The 14,752-nt window shown below is 45.5% G+C and overlaps 1 protein-coding gene across 1 annotated transcript in view; it reads right to left on the reverse strand.

The window, feature by feature from the left end:
* Positions 1-14,752, reverse strand: part of mgat5b (alpha-1,6-mannosylglycoprotein 6-beta-N-acetylglucosaminyltransferase B) — a 140,825-nt gene that overhangs the window by 15,136 nt on the left and 110,937 nt on the right. The window contains exons 10-11 of the mRNA XM_030352683.1: positions 6,011-6,144; positions 1,986-2,116 (exon numbers count right to left, since the gene is read on the reverse strand). Coding sequence (XP_030208543.1) covers positions 1,986-2,116; positions 6,011-6,144 — 265 coding nt within the window. The remainder of the gene's footprint in view (positions 1-1,985; positions 2,117-6,010; positions 6,145-14,752) is intronic.

Consider the following 14,752-nt stretch of genomic DNA (forward strand, 5'->3'; position numbering starts at 1 on the left):
AGGTCCACCGGATAAGAGAGAGAGAGAGAGTGTGAGAGAGAGAGAGAGAGAGAGAGAGAGAGAGAGAGAGAGAGAGAGAGAGAGAGAGAGAGAGAGAGAGAGAGAGAGAGAGAGAGAGAGAGAAATAAACAAAACATTAAAAAACATTTAACACAAATGTAATACAAGAAAGAAAGAGGAAAAACAGTATATAATTAGAAACAGGCCAGGGACATTGTGAGTACACGACTGAAGCAGTGAAACAGCACAGGAAGCGGATTGAACAAACACAGCTATTATCTGCTGTTGCGTGCTCTCATAGCCCACCAGGACCCCAGCCTCTCCATTGGTCCCCATCAGGGTCATACATAAGACCCGGAGGAGGGGAAGGAAGCGGAGGAGAGTCCAGGAAACGGCCTGCCGGCATCTTGATAACCATTTAGAGTCCCGCTGAGCAGAGCGCTGCAGTCAACATTTCCACATGAATCCTATCGATTAGTGGTAGCCATGGGGATCACTGGGTCTTGCACACACACGCACACGCACACGCACACACACACACAGGTGTGTATCCATTAGTGTATCCTTTTGTGTCTTTGAGGGTGAGTGTGTGTCTGTCTGTGCATGTGTCTCTCACTATGTTTGTTTGTGTGTGTGTGTGTGTGTGTTTGTCTTTTTCTGTGTGTGTGTGTGTGTGTGTGTTTCTGTGTGTGTGTGTGTGTGTGTGTGGATGTTTGTTTGTAGGTGTGTGTGTGTCTGTGTGGGTGTGTGTGTGTGTGCGCTTAAACAGGAGCGGAAGAAGGCAGAGCCAGGGCAGATATTCCCCACCCATCTCCTCTCCTCTCCTCCCCTCTCCCCACCTCACTTCTCCTCCTCTCCTCCCTTCTCCTCTCCTCTCCTCTCCTCTCCTTTCCTCTCCTCTCCTCCCCTCCTCTCCTCTGGTCCCTGAGCAGTGAGCACAGTTCTGGGTCCATGCCGGCGCTGGCCGGAGGACATGTTGGATGTAAAATGGAGAATCAATACAATGTACCAGTAGACGTGTCAAGCTGGGCAGGGCTGTGCTATGTCCGACCCGATTAGTGTCCAGGCATTGTAAATGGAGCTCCTTAATATCCCTGAAATTGAGTGGAGGGTATGTGTGTGTGTATGTGTGTGTGTGGTGTGTGTGCGTGCACGTGTGTGTGTGTGTGTGTGTGTGGATTGAGCTGGCTGGAGTGGAGCCCAGCCGGCTTCCGCTGTAAACCTCCAAGAGATCTCATCAAATATGAAGCACACATCCCATAACATAAACGGAGATGTTGTAAATGTTTGACTGCACTGTGATTAGACATTAACGTGGGCTTCTATATATGTGTGTGTGTGTGTGTGTGTGTGTGTGTGTGTGTGTGTGTGTGTGTGTGTGTGTAAGAATGCATGCATGTGTATGTGTGTGTTAGTGTGTGTGTGTTAGTGTGTGGAATATGGCTGTAGCTGGCTCACAATTTATTTGTCCAGGTTGACTCAGATTCAGCAGTTCACAAATGATGTGACAGTTTGTGGTCTTTATCATGTCATAACCAGGAGGCAAGTTGAGGCAATATATCATGCTGATGATATATTTGATCAAGAATAGAGCAGTATCTGAATGATATGGATGTTCTCTTTTGGCCTCTTTTCTCTTACGCCCAGCGTATCCTTTCTCTTAGAAGGATACGCCCAATGGATCAATAAACAGACCTTGACTTGTTGTTGATTTACATATTTGCTTCGCAATCAATCGCATACTTCTCCTTGTGAGGCTTTAGCTCTCTTGTCATCATCATTTTGAATTTCCCACGATTAATGGGCTTACACAAATTAAATTATAGCATCGTAAATCCCTGTCTCCTGCATTGTTCAGTTATCATAATGCTGATGATATGAGTCAGTTCTGGGCGCTCTGAACCATGATTATACTATTTCTAGGTGTGTGTGTGTGTGTGTGTGTGTGCGCGTGCGTGTCTGTGTGCGTGCGTGCGTGTGTATACCTTCCACATGCTGGCCTCCTTCCCGTAGACCACGGCCATGTTGTTGACCTTGTTCTGCTGGATGTTCCTCTTTTCCGTCTCGTTCAGCTCCTCTGACACAAACCCCATGAAGGAGTTGTCTGGCGTGTGAGCTGCGCACACGCAACACACAGAACCCACAAAACACACACACCTTATAGTTTATGGTTCTGTTTGAGCTGGTTTTAGAATTTAGCATTTGTTGAGTTGTGTGTTTGTACTTGAGTAGAAGATGGGTATGATCAATATGGTTAATCAAACTATCGGTCAAATGTTCTTTATACAGTGCTTTTCATGAACCTTCAAGCATATTTTCTAATATAAGAGAAATCCAAATCCAAAAAACCAAGTCAATGGAACAAAGTTTCTTGTTTTCCATCTCCGCGGCAACAGAGTCGATGTTTCAGACTGCGTTTGTCTCGCAACACACCTGTGAAAGCTCTAACTCCCTTAGAAAACTGCCTGGGTATCATTGTAACAAATGCGGACAACTCAACAAGGATTTGAAAGGAATCCAAAAGAACAGAGGTACAGTGGAAAGCTAAAACTACACAGAGTGGGAATAAGTGATCAGAGGAAAGCTCAACAAAAAAGTCTAGGTTGTTAAAAAAAAGTTTTAAGATGAACAGAGAAATGCTGATATGAGATCAGATTTCATGTGTGAACTTGGATGTCCTTTTTTCATTGTTTTAAATTAGACACCGTCTTTTGGTTTTCCATTACAGTAAAGTGAAGCATTGCTCGGCTTGTGTAACGCACGGTACGTTTCCCCAAGGCAGAAATAAACACCCTGAAATCCTATCTTGCTTTGTCATCAAAATCGTATTGCCTATCATCATTTTCATTGCCAAGGCAATTTTGGATGATAAGATGTAATACAGACGGACACACCTCACGGATAGACATAAAAGTTTGTAGAAAGGCATTTTGATGTGGAACTTTGCCATTGAACATCACCCGGTTATAACGTGTATGTGTGTTGGAGGGAGAAAGTGGAGGGAAATAACGGAACGAAATGAAGAGAGGGACAGAGAGAGAGAACGTGAGAGTTAGAGAGAGAGAGAGAGAGAGAGAGAGAGAGAGAGAGAGAGAGAGAGAGAGAGAGAGAGAGAGAGAGAGAGAGAGAGAGAGAGAGATGGAGAGAGAGAGAGAGAGAGAGAGAGAGAGAGGGAGAGAGAGAGAGAGAGAGAGAGAGAGAGAGAGAGAGAGAGAGAGAGAGAGAGAGAGAGAGACGGAGAGAGAGAGAGAGAGAGAGATAGAGAGAGAGAGAGAGAGAGAGAGAGAGAGACGGAGAGAGAGAGAGAGAGAGAGAGAGAGAGAGAGAGAGAGAGAGAGAGAGAGAGAGAGAGAGAGAGAGAGAGAGAGAGAGAGACGGAGAGAGAGACGGAGAGAGAGAGAGAGAGAGAGAGAGAGAGAGAGCGAGAGAGAGAGAGAGAGAGACAGAGAGAGAGAGAGAGAGAGAGAGAGAGAGAGAGAGAGAGAGAGAGAGAGAGAGACGGAGAGAGAGAGAGAGAGAGAGAGAGAGAGAGAGAGAGAGAGAGAGAGAGAGAGAGGGAGAGAGAGAGAGAGAGAGAGAGAGAGAGAGAGAGAGAGAGAGAGAGGGAGAGCGAGAGAATAGGCCAATTCACTACTAAAGAGAAAAAACTTGAAGCACTGCAATCGAACAAAGTGCAGTGAGCTGGGAGGACATAAAGAAGTCGAGACAGTAGAAATAATTCACCTCCTGGATTGCAGCCCGCACATCAAAGCCACCAAACTTTGGTAGCTAGGCGCTTTCCCCCCCTCCCTTTTGATTTCATTAGATCATGGGGGCTGTGGCCCTCTGCATCCTCATCAAAGATACAGAAGATTCTTATTCTCGGTCTCATTTTCTGTGCTTTGTTCTCTCTCCTTTCCTTTCTCTTACCTCCATACTTTGAACGTTGAATAGATCATGGATTTAAATGAATGCTTGGAAAAAGACAGTTTTCCAATCGGCCTCTTAACAACCCCACCAATCTACAGAGATGCATTTGAAAGGTTGTTAATACCTTACTTTATCGTGAATATTCTCTAAAATTGCATTTTCTCTTTGCTCACCTGGCAAATAAAACACCTTCTAATTTTAATTCAGATCTTTTTAACAACCCTGTCATCTAAAACATATGCACTGTCTGCATAAGAATAAAACACTCCTTTTCGCTGAATGTTCCCAAATCCGGAGGTATGATTTGAGCAAAGTCACACTCCCACGGTTTCCTCACTAAGCATCAAGCCGGGCTGAACTCCAGAGGAGCATGCTGGAGAGGTGGCTTTGTGGGGGGGGGGGGGGGGGGGGTGGCGGGTTGTGGGGGTGCTGGGGCTCCAGGAGATGCTGCACTTCACATTCTACTTCCTGGAGTGCTAATTGGAGGCGCGGCACCTCTGAGGGAAGTCGAGGAGGAGGAGGGGGGGGGGGGGGGGTGATGAGCTGGGGCAGAGAGCCTGAGATGGGAGTGTATAGACACAAAGGCTCCAACGCCGGGGGGGAAAAACAGCCGACACAATGACGGCGAGCCATGAAACAGTCACCTCTTTTCTTTGGCTCTAGGTTTAAAATAATCGCCTTAACACTTTTGTCACCCTACATATAGGATCAATACCCTTCCCCGACTTTGTTCTAGAAACAGGGAGTCACCTTCATCAACAAACATCGGCACGGCTTTCTTTTTCTTTCTTTTATGCAGGGAGTGTTTTCCGTTCCGACTTGTGGGGAGCGATCTCCGCGGCTCATTAGCGGCAGCAGCGGTGGCCTCTCAGAAGAACACATGTTTGTTATTCGGCTCCGCTGAGCCACTGTGACGTGAATGACTAATGGCACATAATGACGTGCTAAGAACACAGTCAGCGCCACTGAACCCCCTTCCCTAGCACGGCCTAAGGTGAGGCTGGCCGGATGGAAGCCAAGGGGAATAGAAACCTGGAGAGAGGAGTAAAGGGGTGATGTGAGAGGAGGACCAGGGGGGGCCAAACCTGAGAAAAAACGAAGCTTAAGTACTCATTGTAGACAGTTTTATACCTATTCTCCTTGTGCAGAGAGGCTGCTCCCTTCCCCTGTGGGATTGAATGGTGTTATGTTAATAAGTATGTTTGTTTATTGCCATAGTATTTAAGTGTTCTGATACCACCGTCATGTCACTCTCGGGACTTCTTGGAAGGGGCTGAAGGGGCTTTGTAAGCAATGTCAAAGCCATCCGTCAGCTATGAGTGAATGAAATGCGCAGCGAGAATATCCGTTTCTAGTTGACTGAACCTGCCTCTGTATGAGACTATTTTGATTTTAAACCGTTCCTGGCTCATTTGCGACCAATCCAGGCATTTGTTCTGTGATTGGTACAAGGAAACCATCTTGCCTGTTAAACACAGGTACGTTAAATTCAGCGAGCAGAGGAGGTTGTTTTTCGGCTTACTTCCGAAGTGACAACTCAAACTCACTTTTAATATGCAAAGACGCCACGTCTGTACAACGTGAGGTCACCCTATGTATTTTGTTCCACACTTACATCCCCTTGTGTTTATGAGTGCCTATAAAAGTATAAAAAGTCATGCAATATGCTTGACAAGCGGCCTGTATTTCTTCCCATGTTCATGTCTGACTTTGCCATCAAGAGGTGTCATATTATTATTCTGAACAAAACAGGAGGGTGTGAACCCAACTTGGACGGTGTTGCAGCCTGGAGACCATCCTGGTCACTTGACCTCATATTCTGTGGTGCAACACGGATCAGTCTGGACCTCTTGCCGCCCACATCGATTTCATGGGGCGGGATTACGTGATTGACACGGTTCCATCATCAGCTATGGCCCAGTGCCTGATTGGCCCCGGTCACGTCTCAGGAGATCAATGTGGGCTACGGGTCCAGACGGAACCGAAGGTGAGGTCATGTGATCAAGAGGGTCTCCAAGCTAGAGGGGCTGGGTCTCTACAGAACCTGGTCCTGGAGAGGACCAGAGGAGGGAACATGGTTATAGGGGGCTGGGTCTCTTACGGAACATGGTCATGTACTGGCGTGCGTTGAGGTTCCAGTAGCCCCAGTTGGTCCGATAGCCGTGCAGTGTGGCGTACTCCTCGTGGTTGTAGGCCGGCTCCGTCCCGAAGGTGTCGATCACCCGGATATGGCACCTGAGGAGGGACACACAGGACGCTGTGGGGTCATGTTTCCTCCACATCTGGGAGACTATTCAGCAGTGTCTTTCTGTCTCGTGTGTTGCTATTAATAAAAGATCCTAATAAAATTGTTATATATTAGAGCTGTCAGTTAAACGCGTTATTAACGGCGTTAACGCAAACCAAATTAAACGGCGTTAAAAATTTTATCGCGCGATTAACGTAATTATTTTATTAAAAAAAAAAAAAAAGATTTTTTTTTTGGCTCAAAACAAAGAAGCAGTAGCCTGACTGCTATGTTCAAATGACATTTGTTCAAAGCAGTCGTTTATTTGCACTATAGGCTCTTTTTTTGTATCGTCCTGTTTTGATCAGTATATGCCAATGTGGTTATCAATAGAAAATCGTTTGCACAAGGCAAGCCGATGCACTTCATCATGTTGATAAGAGAATTAAAATGAGAAAAATTATGGGACAAAAAAATCAAGGGATATTTAGCATAGAAAAATAATTTGCGATTAATCGCGATTAATAATAGTTAACTATGAGATTAATGCGATTAATCACGATTAAATATTTTAATCGCTTGACAGCTCTATTATATATATATATATTTTTTAATCATCTTTCTGGACGGGCTTTAGGGTCTAGCTAGCACTATATTTTATCTGATTTGAACTTTTTTATGCGTGTCTGTGTTTACATTTATAAAAAAACACTAGAAGGATCAATAACTCAATAACTCAATATGTAAGGGATAATGAATAGAACGCCAGTCATTATCGGGGAAGTAATCGTATTTTCCGATTAACTCTCATTATTCTCGGGTGAGGATGTCCTGTTCCGCGTTGAACATTGAGGTAAACGACGATGAGACCCACTGCAGGTACAGGCTCAGAACTCAATTACAGCCTCATGACTCTTTGTTCTGTCCAGCGCATCAGTCCTGGGTTGAGACACCATGACCAGACAACAGTAAACAAAAGGAAGTGCAAAAACCATTAAATACCAACGACGCTTAGTCTGACATTTCGACCCCCAAACAACGAGAAAATGCCATTGAACAGCTGAGTGCATACGGCAAAATATCAGCGAACAGCAAAGGTGAGAGGTGTCGCGTGGGAGGTGAGACGCGTTGAAATGTGAAAATAACAATACAGTGCAACACGACTGTCCCCTTCCCGCGCTCTGACGCCAGAACAGGAGCACCTTCCTCACGCGCAATTAGGCCCTTTATATAAATACTGAAGATGCATACTATATGAGACCGGTTAAACAGAGGGTGCTAATTAGGAGTTGGTAAGACCTTTGCAGATTCTGATTGCAATGTTTTCCTCATTATTCCGCTCTCCTTTTCCACCTTTGTCTCTTTTTCTCTCCGATGTCCGCTCTCATATACACACACACACACACACACACGCGCGCATGCACACACACTCACACACGCGACAACACACACACACGCAAACATGCACACACACACTTGCACGTGCACACGCATGCACGCCCGCATGTACGCCAGTATACACGCAAACACACACATGCACACACACAAACACACACTCAAACAAACACAAGCGTCACCGCTGTGCCCTTGTCTGTGGGACAGATGTGTGAGTGGGCTCATTGTTGCCACAGAGCGAGCTCAGGGGATTAGCACAAGCATAGTCTGCCAAGTCAAAGGACTTCCCTTTGCCAGATAACCCTCCATGTGTGTGTGTGTGTGTGTGTGTGTGTGTGTGTGTGTGTGTGTGTGTGTGTGTGTGTGTATGTGTGAGAATGTGTGTGTCTGTGTGCTTATGGATGTGCCTATGAGCGCTTGGGCACGTAAGAGTAGGAAGTCAGAGAAAGAGAGTGAGAGAGTCAGTTTGCTCATGCTCCTATCTCAGTTTCTGTATGAAATAAAAAGGAAACGGAAAAGGTACGGCAAATTGTAAGGCATAACGAGACAATGTCTCGCTTTGTGGTCTCTCAATTTCTCTCTCTCTCTCTCTCTCTCTCTCTCTCTCTCTCTCTCTCTATCTCTATCTCTCTCTCTCTCTCCCTCTCCCTCTCCTTCTCTCTCTCTCTCTCTCTCTCTCTCTCTCTCTCTCTCCCTCTCTCTCTCGCTCTCTCTCTAAATATATATATAGGGAGATCAATAAATGGTCCATGAAGGAGAAAAAAAAAATAAGGAGAAAAGGAACATAGCCATTCAAGTACAGAACATTCATTTCCTCCGCCCCGTGCCAAATACTTCATTTCCATTATGCTCCACCAAGTGCTCCTCCGCTCCAATTCACCAGTTCCCCCCTCCCCCCTCCAACCACCCTCTACTCCAATGTCCTTTCAGAAGTGGTCTGAAGACCAGGCTTCCCTGCAGTCTGAGCACCATGCTCACTGCTGTAGCAAACTGTGGTAACGCTCGCCTCCGCATCCACCGGCCACTCTGCTGCCTTCGGAGATGGACGAATAGGGTTATTGCCTGGATCTTGTGTGAACTGTGTAACCTATTCTGCCAATTAAAATGCTATTCACTGATTCCTATATTGTTGCATTAAGTTAGCCTTGTGAGATCGTCCATAAGTACAGTTGGTGTTGCGCAAAATATATTCAAGCAGCAATAGATTTTTGCATATGGGCACGTCCTTGCGTTGTTCAAGGGCTCTTGCCAAATCCGGTTGGGAAGCAAAAAAAAGCAAAAACTTCTTCTCCTATAGAAATGGCCTTTAATGCGGATTTCTGTAAATCTTTTAACATCTTTATTCAGTGTCAGCGGATATAGCTATTTTTTTTTGCTCCGTAGATTTCACTTTTCCCCGGCCCTGCCATTGTTTTTTTAATTTGGCTGACTGCACCGCCATGAACTGAAACCCCCACCTATGAGCGCTGAATGGTCCTATCATACCTCCTCCTCATACTGATTGGTCTTATCATACTTCCACTGGTGCTGATTGGTCCTGTCATACCTCCTCCTTGTGCTGACTGGTCCTATCATACCTCCTCCTCGTGCTGATTGGTCCTATCATACCTCCTCCTTGTGCTGATTGGTCCTATCATACCTTTCACAGGCTCCAGGCCATAATGATGGACAGAGGGAAACAGAATGTAAGCTCAGACTCAGCACGGTCTCACTATGCTTGTGTTGAGTTGGTTTATATGTGTGGAGAAGGCATGTGGTCCATGTAATCTCGGATCCAGAAGTCCTACTCTGTTATAGCAGAACTTTTGGGTGGAGATAGTACAGTGCCAGACACAGTGCCAAAACATCAGCCTCCAGGTACATACGACGACAGACCCTTAGCTAGTGTCATGAGCAACCTCTGTGTTATTCAAACGATGACACCGCTGTGTAAAGGGGTCTACTGTTCACACGGCCAAGTGCAAACCCCCCCCCCCCCCCCCCCCCATCCCAAAAATATAAATCAACAGATTTCAGGAAACTTTCGTTCAGGGCCCAGTGCGTACGGATAAGAAGCAGGAGTGGGTGGAGTGGTGGGGGGGATGAATATCTATCAGATGGATCAGAGACGCAGGGTTAATCTGGGTTAAACGGCTGCTCAGTGGGGCTCAACACGCCTCAGCCCAGGGAGGAAAGGGACGGGGTTGTACCTTGTCGCCCGCTCACACTCTCCCCGTTGACGGCCCGGCTCGGAAAAATACGACACATTGAGGTAACCACTTTGTTCCAGCTGGACGGATTGTTCTTTCTATGGAATTGTTCTGCCTGTCGCAGACCGTAACTGTGAGATTTAAACCAGACTCCTCTTGTGTGGGTGTACAGAAGTTTTGCCCTAGTTTCACATTTTTATATTGTTTTCGGAAAATGCTAATGAAGTTTGCTGCAATGTTTGTAAATCTGCTGAACACAAATGTTTAAAGAGTATTATAGCCAATTGGATTTGTTGGGGTTGTTTTTATCCTTTTTTATTGATATTTTTGCCAAAGACAGAAATACATTCACGACATCTTCTAAATGAGAGGCTTATCTGTCCAGTTTCTTTTTTCTCTTTTGATCATATGTTGTCGTTTTATTATTCTGACCAATCAGGAGGTATCTGTGACCAGTTTTAATGCCTGTTATCAAGACTTAATGACATTATCTCAAAGGTGTTATAGCGATAACTATGTTCTCATTCCCTGTGTCCACAGGATAATATAAAAAAAGCTGAATCATCATGTAACTGCACCATTTTTACAATAAGCTCCCTAAAACCTGTTTTCACACCTCTAGGAAAAATTGCGAGATCATGACTGTTTGATGTTATGAAAATGATGTTGAAGTAAGTTTCTACAAAATTCCCTATTCACACCTTGCCAGGCGGCTTGATTTGGAGATTCTATCCAATATACAGTATGCCTGGGGATACAACGAACAACAGTAGTTCCGACCAATCTGCAGCCTATGAGGAACTACCTGAACTCTGTGATAGGTGATAGACGGTGATAAACAGAGGGTTCATCCAGTCACCTGCCAAGTACTTTTTAAAAGGGCCTGCCCTTTTCCAAACAGTTTCCAAGGACAACTTTCCAGATGGTTCTGTGTAACAGACCATCTGGCGTGCGGTGCCAGATGGTTATAAATCACTAGAAAGTCATACTTTAGTAAAAGTAAAGATATCTTACTTGAAAGTGACTCTGGAAAAAGTCATCCGTATGCAAATTATTATTAATTATTAACTATTTATAGGGGGAATGTTCCCAAGTTTCACAAATAGAATTTAACAAGCATATATATAGGAAAACATTTGCGGTAGCAAATGGGTGTTTGTCTTTGGTCATCATATATAGTGGAAGAGGAGGTTGGCACCGCTGCTTTCGCTGTACATTACGGTCGTCAGGTTGGGATTTGTCCAGTAGATATTGGTTGGGCCATGTGGCCTTGAAGTGCTTCAACTCGTTTTATTTAGTAGAGAGTAGGCATACCGATGATGAGGGCACTGCCAATGTATTTGAGTAAAAGTACCATCTATTATTTCATGTACTGAGGTAAGAGTTAAAAAAATAAAATTCAGCAGAATTCTAAAAACCCAAGTAATCGGCAAATGCTGGCCCGTCAGGGTAATGATATACTGATATACCCGTCATTTAGTAAAAAAAAGTATGCAAGGCAATTAAGGACAGAGGCTTACCTTTTATCTGTAATTCAGACTCTTAATAGACCATTAATTTAAGGCCTTAACACTTTTAACATTCAGCAGACAGAATAATAAACACGCGGCCCGAAACATGCATTAAGTTGATGGATTGCTAAATAAAAACGCTGTAAAAGGTTAGCTTTGTTATGAATAAGGGGCCGAGTTCTGCAGACTCCTGCATGGCTCCAGTGGGGTCCGGCAGACATCGCTATAGGAGTGCTTAGCACTCTTTGCTAGCCAGGCTAGCTTCACTTGGCTTATTTACTTGATGAATAGACATGTGTGCGTAGGGACCACCGGACTGCGCACAACAGGACAGTGGGCAGTGAGTAACAAGGCATAAATAATGAATGTGGACATTGGCGGAAACTTAAAGCAGGGGTAATTACAGAGACCTGATCCCAGAGCTCTGGGCTTGATTAACCATGCCTCTCAGCATGAAAGGCTAAAATAGCCCATTCCTTCCCGACGGGGCAAAAGAGAAGAGAGTATAAGTGAGAAAGGGGAGTTAAATGTCATTGCCCCCCCCTTAAACACCACATTCCCCCTCTGAGGGGGTTCGTTGGATAACTGGGTTGAGATAAATGGATGGTTTTTCTACAGGACTGTCTGCTTGGAGTTACATAATAGAGACAGGGCAGGGCACAAGACAAATAAAGTATCGTTCAGAAAGCCATGAGTCACACTGTCTAGAGCCTGGCCTTCATCACCCTGAATAACACCTTCATGAAAGGCAGACTCCCAGCTATAAGAACCATAAACACAAAGCCACGATATACTTTGCAGGGGTGTACATTTTAGTGAATGATGGATAAGCCTAACTTAAGTCGTATAAGTTGAATGAACCAAATAACAATTGAAGGGCTATACATCCATGAATGTCCTGGCTATATTACTGAATAATAGCATTGCCTACATGTCCAGGAACCACAGTAGGATCTAGCCCACCGTGGGTGGCGACTACAGAGACCAGGCCGCAGAGAGAAGCTGTGCTCAGCGAGCAACGGAACCACCTAGTAGAGTGTGTCATGTATGTGTGTTGGTTACGTGGGGTGTTTGTGTGTGTGTGTGTGTGTGTGCGTATGTTTGAGAGAGAGAGAGCGAGAGAGAGAAAGTGAGAGAGAGAGAGAGAGAGAGAGAGAGAGAGAGAGAGAGAAAGTGAGAGAGAGAGAGAGAGAGAGAGAGAGAGAGAGAGAGAAAGAGAGAGAGAGAGAGAGAGAGAGAGAGAGAGAGAGAGAGAGAGAGAGAGCGATAGAGAGAGAGTGACAGAGGGAGAGAGAGACGCCCACACTTGGAGAGAGAGAAGACGTGGGCAGTGAGAATCGGTGAAGCATTGCTCTCCAGACCACCAGTAAATCATTTCCCCCGCTCATAATTGGATTTAAAAAATACATGGAGCTCTCCTTTTATAGGTGTCGTTGGTCGGGCTCCAGGTATCAGCTCCAAGGCCTTCACTTCCATTCTTTACACCCCTCGTATTCTCCTTCCCTTCCTTTGTTGTGTTATCCTACATACACTCTCTCTATAATTGCAATTCATTCCATCTGTCTTTCTCCCACTGTGTCCAAACCACATCCCTACTGATAAAAAGCATGCATACATGCGCGCACACAAACATATGCACGTAGGCACGAAAACACACACGACGTCACGTCTGTGCCCTGAAATCCACATGCATGTTACACGCACATTACACAAACGTTACACACTTAACCTGCATGTTACACGGCTGTGGAAGCGTGTGTAAGGGGAGCTTTGGTGCATTGTGGATCTGAATGGGAATGATGATCCTGATATGAACATCAACACGTTGAGGTGCGCTTTTGAAGACGTTGGCGTGATGCCGCAGGAGCGGTTATGGTCCCGCGGCCCCCCAGCACACTCATGCACACGCACACACACACACACACACACACACACACACACACACACACACACACACACACACACACACACACACACACACACACACACACACACACACACACACACACACACTCAAACCAAGCCATCATCTAGCCTGTCAATCAGACTGGTTAATTCCTCTATCATTCTGTCCATCATAAGTGTATTTTCATCTGTGCAGCTGCAGGGAAAACAAACTAAATGTCAATATAGAGCTTTCACACATAGGCAAGATAGAAAGAATGACAGTTCCACAAATGTGTGGGAGTGAACGCCTACCAAAAAATGACATTAAATCGTATCCCATAATTTTATGCTTCAGTCCAACGCCTTGTAAAAACAGTTTTGTCAACATTGATTTTTATAACCCTGACCAAACTTTGTTGTTTGCGTCGAAATTTCGGGGTAGGGACCATTCAACCCAGCGTGAGCCACTTCTAACGGCCCCAGCCCCACCGAACGTGTGGCCTCGAGTCTGGCAGTCGCCTCCCATTCACTCTGTATAGGAGGCGTGCTGGGCGCGTGCTCGCGTGGGGTAAGGGATTCTTGGAAGGCTAGCGTGGGGGCGTGTGACAGCGCCGCATTGAAGAGGCAGGAAAGAGGTTCAACTTCAGCACAACTTCATGGCTCAGCTTTATGCAAATGAGTGCGTCCTGCAGCGCTCGTTCGGCCGCGCGATTGAACAATCGACTTTCAGCGAGTACTGGTGGACCGTACGGACTCGTGGTGGAATCTCATTTCCTGGTTTTAGCACTTCCATCGACAAAGAGGTAAACTCCCACAAGCAGCCACTAGAGAGTGCGGGGGGCTGCCAAGCGTTGCCACGATCGAGGCCACACGTTTGGGGCTGAGCCGTAAGGCTCACTCTATTTTGAAAGTAAGCTTCAGTCAGTAACACTCCGGGCTGTGTTCGTGAATACCCAGTCTTACGTGGGATTACGTCACATCATGTCACCAAGACAGGCTGAATTGGTTTCATGTTGGGCTTGTCCAAAAAGTGAACCGAACACGTGTTTTGTCTCATTGTTTGACACAATTATGTGACGTCTGTGAGATATATATTTACATGTATGTATATATGTATACCTAATCTCAGTGACGTTTCCGATTATGAGCTCCCTGTCTCCACACTGGTTCAAGATTAGCTTCCATCCTGCCTGAATCTCGTGACTGGGATGGCCTACTTTACAAGTTGCTCTGCCTTTGTAGTGATGCCCAAAGCAATTTGTAGGCTCTGAGCACATTTCTATAAAGACATGAAAAAATGAACAAAAAGACAAATGCGAGTACAGAGCATCGCTTCTCCGCTGGCGTCTAATTTGGTCCTCTCCTGTCAGCTTCAATGCTGTTAGTTTTTTCTCCTTCTTTCACTCACTCTTTCTTCTCTGCAGTTGTCCCCTTATTCCCCACCCCCAAGCGTTTGAATTGATCGAAATTCTCAGAATTCTGATCAATAATAGTAAGCTCCTTAGAAAAGTCTTGATTGAGGCTCATCACTGGGTGTATATTGTGTGTGGGTGCGTGCGTGCATGCGTGCGTGTTTGTGTATGTGTGTGCCCGCACATTTGTGTAAGTGTGCATGCGTGTTTGCACACGTGTGT

The sequence above is a fragment of the Gadus morhua genome, chromosome 3, assembly GCF_902167405.1.
Source record: "Gadus morhua chromosome 3, gadMor3.0, whole genome shotgun sequence".
NCBI classification, from domain to species: Eukaryota; Metazoa; Chordata; class Actinopteri; order Gadiformes; family Gadidae; genus Gadus; species Gadus morhua.